This window comes from Puntigrus tetrazona, chromosome 8, assembly GCF_018831695.1.
Source record: "Puntigrus tetrazona isolate hp1 chromosome 8, ASM1883169v1, whole genome shotgun sequence".
Lineage (NCBI taxonomy): Eukaryota > Metazoa > Chordata > Actinopteri > Cypriniformes > Cyprinidae > Puntigrus > Puntigrus tetrazona.
The window spans coordinates 22,383,786-22,407,022 of record NC_056706.1 but is presented as its reverse complement, the minus strand read 5'-3'; the positions used below and the strand labels follow the sequence as shown (position 1 = coordinate 22,407,022).

Here is a 23,237-nt window from a genome sequence, read left to right as displayed (position 1 = left end):
CTGCGACTAACGTGATCTCATGATAATTCGTATGCATTTTACGCAAAATGCTGTTCAATAAAACATATACGTCAACATACGTCAAAACCGACGTATTTTAAGCATCTAAACATACAAAACTATAACTATAAACTAAATCTAAACTATAAAATACACCAAAAATGCAACATAAATACAAAATAAAACAATTTTATTTGTACACTGTAATCCAAAACTTCGAACGCTCATTGGTTCTCGTCCGCATTCGTCACAGATCGCAACTCAGGCTGTTTTATCTCACTATTCTGACTTTTCATTTTAAAATTAACCCTTTTTTTATTTAGTGGCAGAAACATAGTCTTCCATAGTCAACACTGATAATAAGCAGCAAATCAGAAAGATTTTTGAAGGATCAGTGAAATCGAAGACCGGAGCAATGATGCTAAAAAAACATTCAGCTTCGAATAAATCTAAATGACATTTTTCGAATATATTTGTCACGGTCGCGGTTAGGCGGGAAGGAGCAGACGACAAGTCAAATAAACTTAAACAGGACAAACGTGAACTCAAAACACAGGACTTAAATACACAACGTAATTGACTAAATTAACGAGACACGGCTGAAGACAGTTAACTAGAACTGAAAGTAGGGCACACTGAGCACGTGACAACAACAAAAGAGTCCAAAGACGTGACAATATTCAACAGCATTGCAATATTTAGTTAGATTACTGTTTTTATTGCGTAGCCCATACTTTTGCACAGTAGTGAAGTAGCTACTAAAGACACAGCATTGCAAATTATTCGCAAATGGTGTTTGTTTCAGATGTCGATGGGAAGAAATGTGAAAGCGCATTTACCCTTTGTTTCTCTGGGTCCACATATCTGATGCCGAAGTAATCCTTCTCCAACAGGCTGTAGTGATTACACACATGATCCAAGAGAAACTGTCCTTTAGTGTCCCTCTGGAGAAGAAAGAGAAGTCAAGTCAACAGAAATCAAAGCCATAATCAAATCCGGAATCTTTGACAGATCCTTACATCAGAGCTTTGAGATCAAATTAAATAGTGAGTCAGTTCTTATGAACGTAACATCATGTTCACTGTTGCCTGTGTCGCTTAATCGATGAAAAGATATAATAACATGAGGGACGATATATGACAAAAGTCAATAACTTTTAATACCGGCCAATTTATTTACTTTTTATTGTGCAACCAGTGCAACGGATAGGTAATTGTATTGAACAATACAAAAAGACTCACAAGTTATACATCTGAATCAGTCTAAACAATCATTCGAATGAACTCAGTTAATGCATATGTCTCAAAAGGAAGTAAGAATGTTTTGTGTTCTTACTGGTTTGTGTTCCTAACTCAGTATCATCACATAAAATAAAATACATGTATAGTTTTTTTTAAATAAAAAGTAATTGAATTGTAATTTAAAAAGCTGCTGCTGCACACTGGCGTTCAGTGAGTGATGGCCCACTGAGCACTCCACTGAGCAGCTCTGATGACCATCGGCGGTTTGACCTTGCTGTTATTACATGTGACGCAGGGTGCTATAGCATGCTCCTGATGTGTGAAACACAAGGTTTCAGTGCCACTACAGAAACGCTGGGCTGGATGTTCTGCTCCTACAGTATATGAAGAAAAATATCAGCATCATCTTTCTTAAAGCTGCAATTTCTGAATTAAGAAGTCATGTCTCTTCTCTTACAACAATATATATATATATATATATATATATATATATATATATATATATATATAACCTTGATTTCTGAATAGAAAGAACTACATTATACAGTTGCATAAATTATTAGTTTGTTGCCACAGTTTCTAGGGTGTTGCTATGCGGTTGTTAAGGTGCTCTGGGTTATTTTGGTGTGTTGCCAGTTGTCACTACTGAGAATGTTGTTTGTAGTTTCTAGGGTGTTGCTATGCGGTTGCTAAGGTATCCTGAGTGATTGTTGGTGTGTTGCCAGTTGCCACTATTGAGGACGTTACTTGTAGTTTCTAGGGTGTAGCTATGTGGTTGCTAAGGTGTTCAGAGTGATTATTGGTGTGTTGCCACTATTTCAGGGTGTTGTTTGTGGTTTCTAGGGAGATGCTATGCGGTTGCTAAGGTGTCCTGAGTGATTGTTGGTGTGTTGCCATTAACATAGTGCGTTGTTTGAGATTTCGAGGGTGTTGCTATGCCATTCCAAATGTGTTCTCTGTCACTGTTAATGTGTTGCCGGTATTGAGGGTGTCATTTGTAGTTTCTAGGGTGTTGGCATGAGCTTGCTCGGAGTGATTGTTGGTGTGTTGCCAGCATTGCAGAGTTTTGTTTGTGGTTTCTAGGGTGTTGGTATGCAGTTGTTAAGGTGTTTCTAGGGGGTTGCTATGAGCTTGGTTGTTTGCATTTTGCCACTAATTTAGGTTGTTTGTGGTTTCTAGGGTGTTGCTCGCTTGTCTACTCTGTCGCACTTCTGTTCAAATCACGCTGGTTCAACAATATTAACTTAAAAATCCATTTAGAGATTCTTGTCAGGTTTTAGTGTCAGGTTACTGCTGTAAATAATGCTAATTTTAGGTATTTTTGTTGTTGGAACTATGCTTTTGGGAGACACTGAATTGTTAAACTGTGTTTAGAAATGTTAAATGTTATGGTTTGTCTAAATGCTAACCCTACAGACCAAAAGAGCACAAGAAATAGCGAAGCTTGCTTTAACAAACACCTCTAATGAATGAGCATGCATGCATGATGAAGAGAGAGGCAGGATAGGGGAGAGATGATTAATTATTAAGGAGTCTAACAAGATGGCGTGGAAGACAAGTTGAAACACAAAGCAACCACGCTGCGTTGCTGCTCTTTCTTTAACTCTCCACCTTCCAAAATCCCTCCAAGATCCACTTAGCGTTAGCAATGCCTCTGTCAGCAGCTGAACCGTCTGAACAAACAGAGTTTAGGACCGTGAAAGCTTTGCCCTAGATAAAATGTTCAGTAATTAATACCCATGCCATATCAATTATGAGTGTGTCTGCCTTAGAACTAAACGTCTAATGTTTGCTAATCCAGAGGTCGCAAGGCTCTGCTCATATCATTAAGCAGAGGACATGGAACATGAGCAAAACAAGGAAGAGTGTAAATTATTAAAGTAACCAGAAAGTAAGGAAGTAACCGGAAAGAAAAAGAAAATAGAAGACAATGAAGGAGGCAGATGTTAGTGTGAAAGTCAAACACTCTGTCGATTTCCATTAACCTCTCATTTTCTTAAAATGGCTTAGTCTGCCCTTGGCCCAAATGCATAGGATTTTGTCATTGTTAAAGGTTATTATATATATATATATATATATATATATATATATATATATATATCTTACAGGACCTGCCTAATTCAGGATTCAAGTTTCTGCATTGCAACAAAAATCTCTACAGATTTAGTTGGATGCTGTTCAAATGTCCAGACATGGAATAAAGGCTCACACTGTCACATTTTTAAAATGAAAAGGTTGTCTGTCTGCCAACTTATCTATTAAATTAGTGTGATTAACTTGAATGAAAAAAGCAACAAAAAGTAACTTGATTAACTGGATAGCTCATCCAAAAATGAAAACTCTGTTAAAGAATGAGCCTACTTTCAAAAATAGTGGAGTGTTCCTTTAAATTACCAAAACTGACCAACATTTGAGAACTATGTTCCCATTCCTGGCGTAATAATCAAGGACGTATGTTGCCGTAACATGGGAGCAGCAGGCGCAGTGACATCACGCAGCGCCTGTGGAAAATAGTCCCTTGCAAGACATGCTTAACTGTGCAAGTAAGAGGGTCTGGCTGTTTTCAGGCACTGCGTGATGGCTTATTAACTCTGGGGGAGTTGGAGAATGAGCCTTTTTTTCAAAAAAAAGTGGAGCGTTCCTTTAATTGAGTCATTAAATCAAATCAAAGCAATCCCCAAATATGCATACGGAGGCCAAACATCAAACCTCATTGGTTTTGGCATGTCACATGACGTCATGGCACAAGCACCAAGTAAATGCTCCCATCTCGTCTTTTTCAGCGCTTGAAACTTTTGGACCCCGTTGAATTTTTCTTCATAACTTTTTTTGAGATGAGCTATTTTTAACAGCTAATTTCATTGAACAACCAGCACGAACCTCTTCTTAACGGACCTATCGTCTTTAAAAAATGAGTTTTGTTTAGTGGTTTGCTTTTTTGACGTCATTTCACACCGCAGCTTCTGAACCCATTTAACAGTCCTCCTGCATTGTTCTGGATCTGACCCTGATGACCTGTGCAACATTTATGGCTATAATGGGAGCGATCTCGAAACCATAGAAGCATTTCTCTGTTCGCCCTCTAATCCCCGAGCACAGGAAAGTGGATTATGCTGACAACAGGTCTGAAGTCAGACTGACCCGGTGCCTTCGTCCAAGTCTTTCTTCTGTTACTGTCCGCACCTCAAGCTCATTTCGCAATTCAGAATTGAAACATTTTCTAAATATCACATCTTCATTTCATCGTCAAGGAGAGAATGGACTAACGCATTCGGTTCACTTTTCATGATTTTACTGTGCAAAATAACGATTTATGTGCACTGATTCACGTCCAATTGATATTTCCGATTATGCATGTACACCTGCGGTACGAATGTGTCATCAGCTGTATGAATAATTTGCGCGGTGACATTTCCCCCATTTTGCTCGCAATGCAACGAGCAATTCCCGCATCGGAAAAGAGCATAATTAATAGTTCGTGCAACTAAGGGCAGCACGTGACCAATGCGTCCTTAAGGTTGTACAAAGTTTAAAATGTCAAGTTGAATACTGAAACTAATTCGTGAAAGAACGTTTAGGAGGAAGCACAGCTGCCAAAGAGAGTGACTCACCGCGATGACGGGATCGTTCAAGACAATTAAAGTCACGTCATGCTGGAGAAACGGCCAACGGACGACGTGTTTTAACTAACTTCAGTGATTAAACCTTACATTTAAGAGTGAACGAACACGGATGACCAGGACTGTCGTTCTCGAAACGAACCAATCTGTAACGATCACAATGGATTCGTGGCTCCATCATAAAACATTTAGCCATTTTACACTGACAGCTTGAGTGAATTTTCATGTTGTTTTCTGGGCTCCCTCGAGAAAAAGAAGCACATTTTAGCATTCTTTTAAAAAGGGGAAATTGCGGAAATTTTATCATTTAAAAAATATATACTTTTCCCGAGACATAATTGAATTTCGAATTACACTAAACGCGATTAGTTAAACTTTTTTGACCCGTTTAATTTCAGAAATAACTTTATTGATCTACAGATCTGCCCTTTAAAGTATTTATCTGTAAAGCACTTATGGTCAACTAGCATACATTTAAATCCAGATATATACGTAGGAATATATTTACTTTGAAGGTAATATCGAATAACACTAGTTAATTATAACTGTAAAAAAATGTAAATGATATATTAATTTGCACCAGAACTTTGTGTCCTTTAACAAATTCAAATGCTTAATTTGACATTTTTGCATTATTGAGTGCCCTTTCATTTTTATGTGAAGTTAAAATAATACAGCTGAAGTTGTTATAAATCCAACGTTTTTCCCATATTAAATGCCTTTTAGTGAAGGTACAAGCGTCAGTTGAACGCGTGGCTGTTCCACGGCAGAAGCGCTGTGAGTGACGGACACGAGTGTGTATCGGTGTGTGTTTGTGTGTTTAACGGGTCATATATCCCCAATGGCCAAACATGCTGTTGTCTCTTAAAATATCTATCATCACACACCACACACTGTCAGGGCACTGCCTCGGGCTACTGATGTACAAACAGAGTGGGAGGACACTTCAACACACACACACACACACACACACACACACACACACACACACAAGCGCGCGCTTACTATCTAAATAAGGACACATCACAGACATTTCAATAAACTTTCAATAAATGAAATCACTATATACTAAATATAGATGTACATTTTTTTGGAATTATAAAGATAGATACGTTATGTATCCATCCCTTAATATCCACAAAATCTCCCAGAACAGCTTTAAGGAGCGCAGAAAGAGAGCTTAGTACGTATTCACTGCACATCACTGACACATCGTTCACCAGCACAGCAATGACGTCATTCATTTACACCCCTCTCTCTCTCTCTCTCTCTCTCTCTCTCTCTCCTCCTGCTTTATGATCTCTTTTTTTCTTTCTTCAGTCATTCTTGCAAAAAAAATCCCATCAAAGGACACGGAGGAGGAGGATAAGAATAGCACGAGCCCTATTTATAGCCTCCACCACAACACCACCTTCTCTCCTTCTTGCTCTCCGGACATTTATTGATGAAAAGAGGGAATGAGAGAGGATGAGAGATACATTTCTGCAGATGGGGCAATTTGCATTTGGTCTGGTACAGAAATAGCCGCGTTTAATCAGGGATGACAACGTTGCATTTTTAAGAATATAGCGAGAACAGAATTTTTAGTGTCTAAAGGTACTTAATAACCCTTAAAGTAAAAGGGTTTTCTACGCGAATATATTCGGTCTCCTTTTCTCCTTTAATTATTGTTTTAAATATGAACATTTTTAATTTTCGCTACGTCTTTGATCTTTTCTGATCACTTTATTTTATAAATGAAGGCCCAAGTATGCGCCAGTTGAAGTAAAGTTTAAGTTCTCTAATCAACAAGTGTTTCTGGTTTTACATATATATATATATATATATATATATACACACAAAGAAATTAAAAATAGCTGATGATGCTAAAAGATGTTTTACAGTATACCATATACCACATTACCAAAGGATTACCATGGCATTAGCATAGTATATAATGATTTAATTTAATAGTAATTTAAAATGGCCGTATTGTAGTAATGTAAGATTCATATTTTGGTTTTGGTCAAACAACAGTTTCACATGCACGCAAGCTCAAGACAGTTTCTTATAATATGCATTTATTTTGATCTTATTCATTTACCTACTAATGTATCATTCTTGACGTCAACACGAACTCGCTTTTAAAAACTGATTCATGAGTTCGATGATTTCGATGAGTCGACTCTTTCTTTTAACGTCATACGCGGTGCACTTTCAGAGATGTTTTCATTCACGGAACTGTGTCACAGTGTTACACGTGAAAAAAAAAAAAAAAAAAACATATCAGAGGCACTTTAAAGAACCGGCTATCAAATTGGAAATCTTCGAAAAAATGTTTGATTTGATATTTTATGTCCCTGAAGGCACTGCTTGATCTTGTGGGGTGAGGACTGTAAAGGAGGAAGCAGAGCGCGGCATCAGTAGCACGTGAGTGATGAAGCAGCTACACCGAAGAGCATGATCTGCCTTAATAATGCATCAGAGATCTGTCCTTCAGACACTGAGAAGACACTCACTGAGCGCTGACCCACACACACACACACACACACACACACACGCATCTCATTTACTACTTAGACACTGAAACATGCTGTATTTGGTTATCACTTACCCCCCAACACAAGAGATTACTTCTTTTTTTTTTAATATATATATATATATATATATATATATATATTTTTTTTTTTTTTTATTATATATTATTTTATTTTTTTTTTATATATATATATATATATATATATATATATATATATATATATATATATATATATTTTTTTTTTTTTTTTTTTTTTTTTTTTTTCAGTTTTTGATAGGTATTTAAGTGCTGTAGTGATTTCCACATCACTACATAAAAATCTATTCTTAGCAAAAACGCAAACAAAAGACACACTGCAAGGGTGGCTGTAATATATTATTGAATCATCACAAATGCTCATTTTCCAAGCCACCTTGTATGTTTTTGTACAGTTCTGAACGCACGGATCATGCCGAAGGCTAAAGGTTCTTTATGTAATCATTTTTAATTATGTTCTCGTCATGCTCATTTGCAGGTTATATCATTTTTGGCTCCAAAATAATATTTTGGAATAACATGACAGCCACACAACGCAGCTAAATTGTACTTTTCTCTGTCCTCTAAGAGAGATGATTAAAGAGATTATAAAAAAAAAGACATGGCAATGGGAGGATAATGACAGAAAGGGGCGAAAATATATATTTAACATTTTACTTTTACGTTCGCTGACAAAAGTGGCCCTTCCCTTTCTTTTTTTTACATTACCATTTCCCTAGATTGTATTTCATTCTTATCATTTTGCAATTTTGATTAAAAGACGAACCAAAACTGATGGTCACACGTCTCAGTACGATGAGGTTTTATCTTATGAAAGTACCAGTTAAGTGAATAATTCAATGATTGATTCATAAAGAAAGGCAGCGCCGTATTCTGGATTACGCAATCAATTTCCAAAAATGACATAATTGTAATTAAATTGCATTACATTTCAAAACAATCCTAATCAGATTAGTTACTTTTGTATTGACTGCATGATATTATTCACACAACGGCAATGAATTAATCATAATTGATCCATTCTCCCTACTCAAACTCAGGAAACCCCTGCAGCTCCTTCACAGCTTTGACTTTACGTAACGTTTCATGCACTTCAATGTTGAAACGATGAGATATATGCTCTTTCTCTTTGTATTTTTACATCAGTACGCTACAGGATCATTGTATTTAGCCTAAAAAACGTGGGGACGTGTAAACAAATCTGATTATATTATCTAAACTGAGTAACGCTATGCATTACGTTACTGGTTACAGCTTTTGTCAAGTAATTTGGAATCAGAAATCTACCCAGAAGTGCTTAAAAGCTACTTAAAAGTGAACTCTAATGCACAGAGTGACACACTTTCATTGCATTCAGCAGCTACTTTGTGCTTTGGTGAATTGCTGCTTAAAAAAAAAAGTGCAAAAACGTAATATATTTTAAAAAAAATATATATATGGGTACGAAAGATGGGTTCAAGTGTACTGCAAAATGGCATAAATATATATATATATTTTTTTATATACAGAGATAGTGTGTCTAAGTATAGCATAGTCGAGTACACTTAGAAGTACTAAAGAGTGTTTAGTACAAAACTGGTGCATGAAAACAGAGCACTTTAAGTGCATTATAAATTATGGAATCGGTTTTGTTTACCATACATTTCTGTACTGATCGCATTATACGAATATATGCCACCTTGTGAAACAATTAGGGTTTCCGATGAGCTTTCTTTCAGTGAAAGTCGTGCATCAGCACTCTTCAGGCCGATCAAACTCGAGGACCGCGACTAACCGCTGACCTACGACCTACACGACACAGCAAACATAAACTCAGCATTTGACTCCTCGCAGGAGCCCATGAAAAAGTAAGAAGCGAGCGCTTATAACATGTGAAAGCGCGCCGACGGAGGTGCAGCGTCTGTCGATGAGGACGCTCGTGAAATATGCAGGAGAACGCCATCACAGAACAAGAAGCCATTAGAGCCTCGTGCCTTTCTGAAATATTCATCAGATACCAAACAGAGCGCTCCTTCTTTTAGCCCGAAAGTGTACAAACACCTCAGCGGAGAGCGAAACACAGCCCGGGACGCGCATCAATCAACCCCTCAACGCTTCCTCCCGCTTCGCCTCTTTTGATACTTCAGAAGCGCACTTTAAAAGTCAGCAGAAAGCGCGTCAGCTGATCCGAGAGCTTCCCGACCTCGCCGCCGTAGCGTAGTTTTCTGAAAACCGAAGGCAGGAAACGGACGTGGCTTCCATTAGACAGTGCGTACATTAGCGGCTACACATCCACATCCTCGTCCGTTACCATTAAACACTTAAGCCTGCATCGGAGCCGAAAGGCAGTAAACCGCATTACGGCTGCCTCCTGGCCTTTATAGATCCAGTTATGTTTTTATTAGCAAAACTGCACGCATTGGATGCTTCCGTCGTTTCCAAGGACGCTCTGAAAGGAAGTGAACTGTCAAGGGTCTTTCCCAGAAACGGGTTCGCTCATTCATCTCGACGGCAAAACTTTGGCTGCGACTCGAAAACTAGGGAGACGGGATTTTCGGGGACCATAGGTACAGTGAGACGGTTCACTAAAAGCAATGCCTAAAGCTCGGTGACTGAATAAGCAAGTCATTATGGCAGCATTATTCGAGTCTTAAGCGCTATCCTCACGGGTCGTTTCTTTCCATGCCGTAGTAGCCTTCGGTTTGCTGAGCTGAGATTTGTAAGGCGCTCCCTTGAGAAAAACAAGTATGCTTGTATCCAAAGTGCACTTGTAGTGTACTTCAAAATGTAAAAGTAGTCTCTCTCTCTCTCTCTCTCTCTATATATATATATATATATATATATATATACACATTTTTAACCACTTGCAGATATTATTAATGCAACTAAAGACCACTAAGTGTACTTAAAGAGTGCACACTTTCATAACTGTTTCTTAACGGTTCAATAACCTATGTAATAATGTCCAATGTCCAAAGCACATTTCAAATTATCATTTTAGGTACACTTATATGTTGACTAGCATACTAAATCAAGCACTTGATCATCATTTCAACTGTAGTGTTATTTGATTTTTTTATTTATTCTTTTATGTAGCTACTTACAACTTCATCCTAACAAATGAGTCCTTACAAATAAATATTTACACGTGGCATACACGTTTCAAAACATTTTTTTATTTTTATTTTTTGAATACTGAATATTTAAAGACAATACAACTAATTACTAAATTGCAATTAAAAATGCATTACATTTATGTTAAAAACGCATATGATTTTAAATAACGTGCAGCGTATCCGTTTAAATCGTACCTATTGGTATTTAAAAAAAAAAAAAGCATAGCTCCTTCTTTTTCATGAGGGTTAAACCTGCTTGAAAGAGTCTTGAAACAGTTCTCACAGCAAACTGTTGTCCGTCACAGACTTTCATCACTTGGAAAAGAGAGAAAGACAAACGAGCGCGCGAGACACCTGGGGGCTTTACACTCTTAAAAACGAAGGGTCCTTCTCAGGAAAATAACATCACAGAACCGTCTCCTATCGCCTCTCGTGAAACAGAAAGGCGTTGAACCCTTCAGTCGACACGAAAAGGTTCTTCTGTGGCACCGTGAAGCACCTTTATTTTGATGTGTACGTGCCGCCTCACATGATATCCTCCGCTCCCGAACCTCCGCTAAAACACCGCCAATTAAATCGCACGCCGCGTTAAAATACGGCGGTTTCCATTTTGCGCATTTCTGCTCTTTCCCAGCCAAACGCATGCGACTCTCCCTCGCGCACAAAGAAAGTCAAGGGCGTAACTGTTTTAACGGCACGCGCAGACCCCGGCGAGCGCGTCATCGCTCCCTGGACGTCTTCCACCGAAACAAACCTCCGAGGGGCCAGCCCGCGCGTTTCCCGCCGCGCATCGACGGTACGCGCCGTGTCGATTCATCGCAACGCGGGAGCGCATCGCGTCACCGGGCGCGCGCTTACCTGGATGCCGCACGCGATCTCGGAGTCGTCGAGCAGGCGAACCGTGCACCGGACCTCCTGCGCGAGGGAGGAGATGCTCGGACTCCGGAACCGAAGCATTTTCATGGCTCTGGGTTCCGCATCGCGAAGCAACGGAGCGCTTTTGGGTCGGGAGAGGAGCGCGGGGTGTCGGTTGCGCGTCGCGTGTGTCGCCAGCGGAGAGGAGGAAAGAGAGATGTCGCGTTATATGAGCGGGAGAACGATCCCCCTTTTCGCTTCTCTCCCCTCCCTCCCTCCCTACTGAGCTCCCTCCCTCCCTCCATCCCTCCATCAATTCAATCCCATCAGAGATATATCAGCAGCTTCACCTGGAAAGCGCGTCCGCTCCCGGAGTTCACATCACAGCGAGAATTACGCTGCGCCTTCCGACTTAGTCCATACTTACCAGGCTACTACTATTTGTGCAACATCAAAACCTTTTAAAGTATTTATTATATTACTTTTTATTATTAATTTTGACTATAGTTCATAATACGACGTAAATAAAATGTAGTAGGTTACGCTTTTGTTATATAAAAAATAATATATATATATATATATATATATATATATATATATATATATATAAATTATATAATATATATATAAATTATATAATATATATTAGTATATATTATATATAATATATGTACTATATATATATATATATATATATATATATAATTTATTATATATACTATATATATATATAACGTTTAGAATGTTCTGCTGCATATTAAATAAAAACTAATAATAATAAACAATCAGAAAACCTGCCAGTTTAAGTGATATTTAGTAGTGAAATAACAAATACCAAAATAAACAAATCTGAAAATGTCGTGTATTTGTTTTTTTTTTTATGAATACGATTTTCTTATTAGACAATGCCAGGGTCCGAATTTGTGGATAAAATGGTAAGGATGTGTTGAATAATTCAGTGAATCATACATTCATTAGGACTTGTCGCCACCTACTGGTCTAGGGATAAAGACTGATAAAGATGAACAATATTACACACTACACCTGGACATAGTGAGAAACCCTAATGAACGCAATATAATATAATATGTAATATTTTTAAATTTTCACTCAGAAAAACCATTATATTGCACACATAATTTGTGATTTAAAAATGTTTATTTTTATTTTTTTTTAAAAAGTGATAATAGTAAAATACACTTAGAGTTAAATAATACTATTAATAAAAAAGTATACATAAAATTGGATCCCCTTCATATGGATTATCTCAGAATCTGGATTTGCGATTTTACTTTTTTTATGGTTATCATTTGAAAAAACAATTTAATTGTTGCACCAACGGTTGTAGCTGCCTTTAACAGAAGAGTTTTACTTTAGCCCATATTCACGTATATTTAAAAAACGAATACACCGTATCGTCAGTGTGCCTTTAAAAGATCAGAAATGCATTTAAATCCCTATACTACGTGAGAAGTGTGAAACGTGACCAGACGGGTCGGCTCCAAGCATAACCTCCGAATTTAATCAGCGCTTTTGTCCTCAAGTACATCCCGCTTTTGAAGCATTATGGATTTATTGAGTGAAGCATATGGACCGAACGCCGTCAATACATTCATTACCTAAAAACATAACACTGGGCAAAAATGAAATAACAGTTTCAAGCGTAAACGACCACTTTGAAAAAGTAGATCAGCATCTTTATTGAAAAGAACTCAGGATGGTGACGCCTTTGATTCATAGCGCAGAGAACAGAAGTGGATTAATTCTACAGAGTAGAAGCAGAACTTCTGTTCGCTGTGGTCGGCCGAAGAAAACGATGCAGTAATAAGCAGGAGTGTGTGTGTGTGTGTTCTGTGCAGATACTAAAAGACATTAGCAGCTTGACAAAGGAGATGAAACATTCAAGCTGTCCTCTAGCACGCATCTTCATAAGTCCCCATCCGATGCCTTTTTACCCTTCCGGTTCCCCTGGAACAAAAGATACAAAATAACAAACTTTATTTGTAGAACCATTGCGGTAAAAACAAATTCAGTACGTGTTTGCTGGACGATTACGTTTTACATTTCAAATTTATTGTAAATGTGAAGAAAAATAATATTATTTTATCCTTGAATGTGATTGGTTGATAAGCGTGTGAGACTTCAGATATCTGCTAATAATGATTAATAATCTGAAAATGAGCTTTGAGGCTTTCAGAGACGCTCATAAACCCGCAGAGAGAGAGAGATCTAATGCTCTGATGTCTCTACAGAGCTTAATCGTGAGATACAGTGTGTTTTGGCCAACTCTAAAAAGATGGTCTTTGGTCTCATTAATCTATTGTTTGTTCTGATGATTCGTTTTTAGACTGAGGTCAAAATCTCCAACGCTGTATATAATGCTACCTTTGCACTTTTGACAACTTTCATGATGGCAGTTGTTGTTTATGAAATATTATAAAATATGAAAAAAATTAGAAAATATTTTACATAAGTAGTAGCAGTATTTAATAATAGTATTTAGTATTGGGAAAGAGTTTGTGCCGCCTTTAGATGGTGACATGAGGACTGTTTTTACGACTTCAAGCGCTGTTGTAAACAACTTGCTTTTACTTTTAAGAACAACTTTGCAAGTTTACACTGAGAAGCGCTCTCAATAAATATCACCCTTAACAGATAAAAGGCTAAAAATACCCAGTGGACATTCAAACTAATGTTTTATTGTATTGTGCATGCATGCGTGTGTGTGTGTGTGTGTGTGTGTGTGTGTGTGTGTGTGTGTGTGTTCTCCTCCACAAGTCTCACACTGTATATATGTGCTATCAATCGATTAAAAAAAATTATAAAATCACATTAATCGTTGTGAGCGATCACAAATTTAAAATACTAGGATTTACCTTTAAACGTGTTAAAATAAATGATAAACTAGTTTCAGATACGAGACATAATCCTTATTCTTATCTATCATTATTCTTCTGTTAATATTCAGCCTTTATATTGGCAATAAAATGTTTATCAAGTCACATCGCTTCAATTCCAGTAAACATGTACCAACTATTCTCAAAAATATCTCTAAATAAATACAACATAACATTTTCTTGTGACCTCACATGAGTATTATGGCGGTTGTTAAAATGTGCTATTTATAGCCTCTTTTTGTATCGCTGTAAAAATTTGCATTTCATATGTACACAATGTTATGAAAAAAAAATTCAAATCATAAGACTTAATTTTATTTAATTAATTTTAATTGAACGTTTATTTTGTTGAAATTGAGGAATCATAATTTTGGATACAAATATTACCGAACATTAGAACGACTCGCCACTCGCTTTTCTATAACGCTGTGTGAAAGCATTTTTACTACTCTGTGATTTGTTGAACAACCTCATTATATGGTGCACTTGGAATATAATTCTCTTTAACTAGAGGGTTGATAAAGAACAAGTTGAATCATGTTGTAGTTACATTTTCAAGTTAACTGGTTTAAAAAAAGACATATATAAGTTCTATGTGATAGTCCTAGCAGGTACCTGATGCTTCGGTTGCTCTGACTGCAAGCCCTTCACCTTTGACCTCTCTTGCTCCAGAGCGGTGTGTAATTGTGTCACCTGGAAAGGGAAGACACATTTTGTTATATAAGCAACACAACGCTGCAATCAAGGCCCAAGCTACTGTACTGAGTGAACGAGTGCAGACAGACACACACACACACACACACACACACACACACACAGACACACAGACACACCCACACAGACACAGACACACCCACACAGACACACCCACACAGACACACACACACAGACACACCCACACGCAGACACACACACACGCAGACACACACACACGCAGACACACACACACGCAGACACAGAGATACACACAGACAAACACACACACACACACACACACACACACACAGACACCCACACACACCCACACAGACACCCACACACACACCCACACAGACACCCACACAGACACCCACACACACACACAGACACCCACACAGACACAGACACCCACACAGACACAGACACCCACACAGACACAGACACCCACACAGACACCCACACAGACAGACACACACCCACACAGACACACACCCACACAGACACAGACACACACACACAGACACACACACACACACACACACACACACACACACACAGACACACACCCACACAGACACACACACACACACAGACAGACACACACACACAGACAGACACACACACACAGACAGACAGACACACACACACACACAGACACACACACACACACACACACACAGACACACACACACACACACACACACAGACACAGAGACACACACAGACAGACACACAGACACCCACACACACACAGACATACACACACAGACATACACACACAGACAGACAGACACACAGACACAGACACACAGACACACCACACACACACACAGACATACACACAGACACCCACCCACACACACACACACACACACACACACAGACAGACACCCACACACACACAGACAGACAGACAGGCACCCACACACAGACAGACAGACAGACACACACACAGACACACACACACAGACACAGACACAGACACAGACACACACACACACAGACACACAGACACACACCCACACACACAGACAGACACACACCTGTGAGGACAGCTCTTCTTTAATGTTCTGGAGCTCCTCCACCTGCAGCAGTATTTCAGCTTTGTCCTTCACTGGATACGAATAAAGCTGAATAAATAACAAGAATATACGCTAGTCTGCAGTATGCCGGCGTGTGTGATATTCTGCACTCACTCTCTCCCTGTTGAAGCATTTTCAGCAGCTGAGCGTTTCTGGCCTTCACTTCCTTATATCTCTCCTGCGAAAAAAAGACAACGATTAGCAAACACAAATACGCTCTTAAATCACAGCCGAGTTATTCAAAAACATATTCCAGCAGAACAACAGTTATTTACGACCTTAATAATAAATGACAAACATTCTGAAAAAATCAGCATCAGCCTTAATATTGCAATCAGAATCAACTAATTCACAATTTATATGAAGTTCATCAGCGCAGCCCTGAGACAGTTAAATGAAAAATATGCATAAAAAAAATAAAATAAATTGCGTATGCAAATGTTCTTTAGAAACGATCTCTCCACAGCACACCATCTTACCTCCCATTGTGAAATGGTCTTTTTCAGCTTCAAAATTTCCTGGTCTTTCTTTTCCAGTTCGTATTTTAACTGCTCGGTTCTCACGTCCTGGGAGTTTTAGGAAAGAGAGCAAACAGGACAGCTGTGACGTTACACCTTCTTTAGGTTGGCGCGCGCTGCGCGGATGAGTTTTCTGACCTGCTCCTGCTCTGAGGAGGTGTTGACCTCGTGACCCGCGCTGGTGCTGTACTGCTCTCTGCGCTTGTCCCGCTGGACGATCCGGCTCACGTCGTCCTCCAGCTGGTTGAAAAACTTGTCGTCGCGCAACGCCGGGTTCACGGCCTTCGAAAGAAAAAGAAACAAGACGTTGAAACCGCAAATCAGTTTGAAAAAGTTGAAAAAAACATTACGTGAAAAACGTTGCCGTGGTAAGAGAAATAAAATACGCTTGAGCTCAAGGACTACCGCTGAACTGCTAAACCTAAGACCTAAGCATTCATTTAGCTTAAATGTAAAATTAAATAAAAATTTACTAAAATAAAAAAACTGGCACAAAATAAATACACACTAAAATAGCATATAAAACACTTAAGAAAAAACTAGACATGTTTCCGTTTCGGATATTTAAATCACAAATAAATTACATCATTACATAATGTGTTATATTAAAAATACTTTATATCATGATCATAAATAATTTATACCATTATTGCGGCAAAGACAAAGAACGTTAAAACACAATAATTAATTTTAATTAATTTTTAGGAGAACATTTTAAGCCGTTTCTTATTATGCACTTATAATATAACTTAAGTGTTTGGGTTTTTTAAATAAAGAGTTAAAAAACAGCTTAAACGTAAGACTAGTTTGTAGAATAGGAGACCTTGACATTTTTTTCATTCCGTTAATGCATGAAACATTAGCTGACAGCCCTAAAAACTTGTTAGTTTTTCTGTGGGACGTCCTGTCTGAGATCCCCGCAGCGGCCTGCGCTTGCATGTTGATCTGAGTCCCTCACCTCTCTGTCAGGCTTCTTGTTGAGCTGATCTGTAACGGAGACAGTCAGTTAGAGCAGCACAGACAGTGATGTGCCTCTCATGATGAGAAAGCGGCGTCCTCACCCACGCCAGCCTCCTGCTGGAAGTCTTTAAGAGACACCGTCACTCGTTTGTCCTTCCCCTGCTGATTCTTCTTCCTGTCCTTCTTTCCTCCTGCTTTTGCTTTTGGTGACGCCGTCTCTGTTCTTTCAGCATCCTTGAGAGATTGTAACATTACACAATAAAGAGCATGCACCGCCTAGTTGAAAAGACGCCGAAAACGGTGGTTACACAATCAACTGCAATCGTTGCAAACTGTTTTGGGACACCACCGACTTCCATAGTATTTTTTTTTCTACCTGGTATCAAACTTTCTTCAAAAACAAATGTTCCTTTGTGTTCAGCAAAACAAAGAAATTCATACAGATTTTGAAGTGAGTAAATGATAACAGAATTTCATTTTTGGGTGAACTATTCCTTTAAATGTCATTCTGCTCCTTAATCAATTGTATAGTCTAAGAAAAAAAAAAAAAAAAAAAAAAAAAATATATATATATATATATATATATATATATATATATATATATATATATATATATATATATATATATATATATATATATATATATATATATATATATATATATATATATATATATATATATATATATATATATATACACACACACACACACAATATATATATGTGTGTGTGTGTATGTAGCCTAAATGTATGTTTCTGATGAAACCTGCATTCAAGTGATGATTTTTTTAAAGCAGACTTGGTTCTTTATTTTTATACATAATTTGTTCATAGACGCATAGCAGAAATATTCTCAGGGCTGTCACATTTAGGTGACAAATGCTGGAGGTGTCTGGGGAAAGAGTTAATAGCAACTTGTAAGCATAAAGAAAGTATACTATATAAAGAGATACAGAAATAACATGAGTATATTTCTCCATCTCTTCAACTAGTTTCATATTAGCTCTTCTCCTGCCTGCCTCTTCATCCGAGTTGCATGACAAGGTATTGACTGCTTTGAATATCACGTTAAAGTCATTTTATCTAGCAATCACTTCCATGATTACATTTTCAACTGAATTGTATATTAATTTTATGTTTTGGGGTGATTAAATTATGAAAGTCAGAAATGTAATGGTAATGCTGTAATATGAAAAAACAACAAAAAAAAAAAACAAACACATACATGATATATATGGTATATATATATATATATATATATATATATATATATATATATATATATATATATATATATATATATATATATATATTTTTTTTTTTTTTTTTTTCACTTCATACATTTAGAAAGTATAATTTATCCTTTAATTTAATTCATTTATATATTTTTATTTATTTATTTATTTTTACCTAAATTGGTATTATTTGGGTACTTAAATTTACCAGCTGACAGCTATTCAGTCACACTCATTATCTAGCTTTCTATCGTAGTTATCTGACATTATCAAGATGATTTTGAGAATTTGTGTCTTATTTTATTACCATGAGTGTCTGAATAAATATTGGTTTGACTCTTTACAGGCTCCTGGACTAGAGATCGGGTGCAAAGTATCTTAACATATTAGATAATATAGTTCAGGAAAAAAAAAATAACAAACCTGCACGTCGCTTATTAATGAATGAATATATTTAGTAATAGAAAACCTTCTACAAATCATATTAATGTGCGATTTAGATGCGTTCTCCCAACCGTTACACCTTGATGGTACCTTTTTATGTTGCTCAAATTCCAGTTTGCTGAGCATCAGGGCCTTCTCCAGATCCGCCTCATACAAGTCGCTGGTCAGCTGGGACAAACACAAGCACGGAGACGTTTGCGTAAAGCCGGAAAACAGAGAAAAGTCCGATAGCGAGACGTTTTACCTGTTCATCTCTCTGCTTCCACTCCTGCCAGCTCTCCTGAGGCTTGGAGCCGTGCTGGACGGCGGCCGGGTTCATCAGGTCATTGGCTAGATCCTGCAGCGTGAGCGTGGAGGGAGGAGCCGCTGACCTCTGAGGGATCTTCTTGAAAGCAAGACTTCTGAGCTGCAGTGTGTAACGACAAACACCGCATGTTAGTCGTTCAGCTGACGGTTTACCCAAAACAGTCTGTGCCGGTGAGGATGTTATGAACGTCAACTCTGATTCGTCTTCGTTGCTGGTTCCAGAAACTAACGTGAGGCCCAGCCGCTTGGAAAGACGGGTACGTACACAGACCTCTAGAAAGACAGCTCCGGAGTAAACGGCAGGCAGAACAATACACACAAAGACAAATATATAGATGGTGGAATGAACATATTATATAGAAACAACTGATAAGCAAACGATAATAAAAATATGAGTTTTAGTTTTTTTTTTTCATCCTCAGAGCTGGACTTTATAACTCTACATCTCACAAACTCTGATATAGTTATAACTGCTAGATATAAACTCACAATGAGTATGAGTATATATATATATATATATATATATATATATATATATATATATATATATATATACATACCAGTGAGTTTATATATAGCCCACAATTCTAACTTTATATCTCAAAAAAATTGTGGGTCTGTATCAAGCCTTTTTTTAATTCCGTGGAGAATAAACTTGTATAAAGGAGATCTGTCATTTAATAAATGGGAAAATCAAGAAACTGCTGTTAATTAGTTGAAAACGTAACTCAAATATTGTTTTGTAAATTAAAAAGTAATCCTACTATGCAACTGTCTGAAAAATAGATAGAGAAAATATATAGAGACAGATAGATAGATAGATAGATATAGATACAGACAGACATATAGAGACAGACATATAGAGACAGACATATAGAGACAGACAGATGGATAGATAGATAGATAAATAGATAGGTAGATAGATACAGACAGACAGACATATAGAGACAGATAGACAGACAGACAGACAGATAGATAGATAGATAGATAGATAGATAGATAGATACAGACAGACATATAGAGACAGACATATAGAGACAGACAGATGGATAGATAGATAGATAAATAGATAGATAGATAGATACAGACAGACAGACATATAGAGACAGATAGACAGACAGACAGACAGATAGATAGATAGATAGATAGAGAAAAATATATATATACAGACAGACAGACAGACATGCAGATTTTTACCTCATTGGCTTCACTTTGCTGCTGCTCCTTCTTTCTTCTTCTCTTCTCTTTCTTTTTGTCATTATTCTGGTTGGTCTTCCCGCTGGGAGATTTCCCCGAGCCGGGTTTCCTTGCTCCGCGACCCGTCTTCGGTTTCCCTGCATCCGAACCACCGGACTCTGAATCCGAGTCGACCTGCAGCAGAGCGAAGCGGGACGCCGTGGTGGGTACCGAGATCACCGCCGATGCCATCCTGAACCTGCCAAACACACACCAAATCACAGTCAGCCCTTCCCGGGCGGCACAAGTCAGTCTGCAAGACGTCTGTCAAAGATCACTTGATCTGGAAAGCGTCTGGCGGACCTCTTTGAGATGTCAGTTTTACATACAAACGCCTAAAATGCATCCAACAACTATTCGACCTCTGATAGGATACGTCCTTTAGACTTTTGCAGACGAGCAGACGCTAAAAAGACGTCTTGCAGACGTCTCTGTAACGCACGTGCGCTATCAGGGTTAGTGCTGGTGTAAACATTGATTTACATCGAGTCTTAGCGTTCAAAAATCAGTGCTAGGAAAACATAACAGACATGTCCGAAGGTATAACGAACTCACGGGCACAAATAAAAGCAGCTTGAATGTGCACTGGGAAAACGTAAACGAGTTATAAGCGCCTCACAAAATAAAAAGGTGTAGTAATTTAATAACCGATTGTTGCTGTATCGGCGGACGTATCGCAAGCTAAAGAAGAGCTCCAAAACATTTACATACGTCAGGCTTTAAACACCGCATAGACATACTTCGGTTTCAATCATCGCATCATTTGATACCCAAAATGTCGCTAGCTTAGACTTTTTTTAGCTCGCCAGCGCTGAACACAAGTAAGCAGCGCGCGCCGTCGCCGTCTTTGTCCTGGACGGGGTTTACGCTCGTCAGCGCGTCTCGCGCTCTCTCTCGAGCGAGGGTGCCGTTAAAAGCAACTAAACAAACTTTGACCTGTTTAGGACTGTCGGTATCCTCAGCTTCGTGCAAGTACAAACTGCGAACAGAGGCGAGAGTATGGCGGCCTGAACGGACACAAAAGCGTCGTCGTGTTACTGGGGGGGAAATGTCGTCGTTTCTCGTTGTTCACTCCAGGTGGCGCTCTGAGGCTCAGAAAGACCGATCTGAGATCAAATACAGTAAGAATTTCTCACTTTTTCAGATTTCTCGGTATATATTGCCCCGTCCTAAAAACATACGCTAATGGAAATCGTATTTATTTATATTTATGATAATGTAAAAATCTCTGGTTTTGTGGTCCTAATGAATGCTTAATATAGCCTAATCAGATGTACCACGTGACAGATACAGCGACTTATAATTCAGCAGGTCTGCAAAATTATTTACGCTTGAATAATTGCAATTAGAAATCTTATTATGCATTTAAAACTAAATGTAAAAATAAATAAATAAAATAATTAAAACAGCCGAAGACAAATTCAACCGACCAATTAGAAAGGCCGTTTCAGATCAAGCCCCGCCCCACTCAGCCCACGCCTAGCGTCGTTCTATGCACATGTGTTATAGGCCTGTATGGAAACTGTCAAAAGCGTTTTAAAAAGAGCTCTATTGTCTCATCGGTATATTGAACAGCACTCATAGTTATTGCTGTTCACAATTTTCAGTCACCTTAAAAGATTTAAACTGTGATCTGTGATCACAAGATGCTCTTTGTTCTTCTGTTAAGTATGAATGTCTTTCTGTGTCATTCTACAGTTTTGCACTCTAATGTTTCTTCCACCCTGAAGAAAGAAGATGGAAACTCTTTGCTCTAATCATCTTTTCTCTATGGACATATTTATTTTTTTAGAGAGAGGGCCTCAGTCAGTACACATAAAAGTGAACTATGAACTATCCCATTAAATTAAAAAGACATTCACTGAAGTGGGTTTAGTGGAATTTCTTTCCATTTATGAGCAAATCAATGTGCAAATGATGCTTTCAGAAACATAGCACAATCATTCTCGTGATGTGTGTCTGCCACCCTCATGTGGCTGAGAGGAAACACAACCACTCTCCAGCCTAAAAAAATCTTTAAAAATAAGTCATCGTCTGATCTTCACTGCCAAAAAAAAGATTTATTATTTTACATTTATTTATTCAAAGAATAAGGAATAGGGAAACCAGTGATATAATTACATAACTCTAAAGATCTATTTGGATGAACACTGGTATTTTCTTTTTAATAAATTTAAATCAAATAAATGCATAAGGCTATCTCACTAAATTATTTTTTGTTTGGTTCGTAAGGTATTAAAATTCTGGTGCCAGTTGATCAAAAAGTTTAATCTGGATCAGTTCTGGAAATCCCATATTTTGCTGCCCGGGATCCGGGATGTCATTTACACAACTAACATAAAAAGTACTTCATTACCGCTGATCTATAATTATACAGGGCACGGCACAAATGAGTACACCCCGTCTAAATAAATATTTTAAAAAAAAATAATCGCTAATGTAGTTCATGGAAAGATGGCAAAATTAAAATGTAACGCTTAACAAAAACAACTGAA

At 37.9% G+C, this 23,237-nt stretch overlaps 2 protein-coding genes across 5 annotated transcripts in view; both read right to left on the bottom strand.

The window, feature by feature from the left end:
• Nucleotides 1-11,876, bottom strand: part of frmd3 (FERM domain containing 3) — a 43,225-nt gene extending 31,349 nt beyond the window's left edge. The window contains exons 1-2 of one of the 2 annotated variants that reach the window (XM_043247398.1): nt 11,369-11,876; nt 840-944 (exon numbers count right to left, since the gene is read on the bottom strand). In XM_043247398.1, the coding sequence (XP_043103333.1) occupies nt 840-944; nt 11,369-11,473 (210 nt within the window). In that variant the 5' untranslated portion in view covers nt 11,474-11,876. The remainder of the gene's footprint in view (nt 1-839; nt 945-11,368) is intronic. The other variant, XM_043247397.1, reaches the window with a different exon arrangement.
• A 1,144-nt stretch (nt 11,877-13,020) lies between these two features.
• gkap1 (G kinase anchoring protein 1) lies at nt 13,021-21,820 on the bottom strand. Of its 3 annotated transcripts, none has more exons than XM_043246361.1 (12): nt 21,679-21,820; nt 20,704-20,941; nt 19,445-19,606; nt 19,291-19,368; nt 17,623-17,755; nt 17,520-17,548; nt 16,700-16,843; nt 16,523-16,609; nt 16,158-16,221; nt 16,005-16,075; nt 14,878-14,955; nt 13,021-13,333 (listed from the first exon to the last, which is right to left on the bottom strand). In XM_043246361.1, the coding sequence occupies exons 2-12, from the start codon at nt 20,932-20,934 to the stop codon at nt 13,292-13,294; spliced, it is 1,119 nt and encodes a 372-aa protein (XP_043102296.1). In that variant the 5' UTR covers nt 20,935-20,941; nt 21,679-21,820; the 3' UTR covers nt 13,021-13,291. The 3 variants fall into 3 exon arrangements, with proteins under 3 accessions (XP_043102296.1, XP_043102298.1, XP_043102297.1); XM_043246363.1 differs by lacking the exon at nt 21,679-21,820 and adding an exon at nt 21,454-21,663; XM_043246362.1 differs by lacking the exon at nt 21,679-21,820 and adding an exon at nt 21,483-21,663.
• Between the last annotated feature and the right edge of the window lie 1,417 nt (nt 21,821-23,237).

Excerpts from the sequence above, each read along its gene's own strand:
- gkap1 (XM_043246361.1), bottom strand. The coding sequence starts at position 20,934 with ATGGCATCGGCGGTGATCTCGGTACCCACCACGGCGTCCCGCTTCGCT. Across the intron at positions 17,549-17,622 it reads CCAGCAGGAGGCTGGCGTGG|ATCAGCTCAACAAGAAGCCT; the intron begins GTGAGGACGCCG and ends TCTCCGTTACAG. Across the intron at positions 16,610-16,699 it reads CCTCCTCAGAGCAGGAGCAG|GACGTGAGAACCGAGCAGTT; the intron begins GTCAGAAAACTC and ends TAAAACTCCCAG.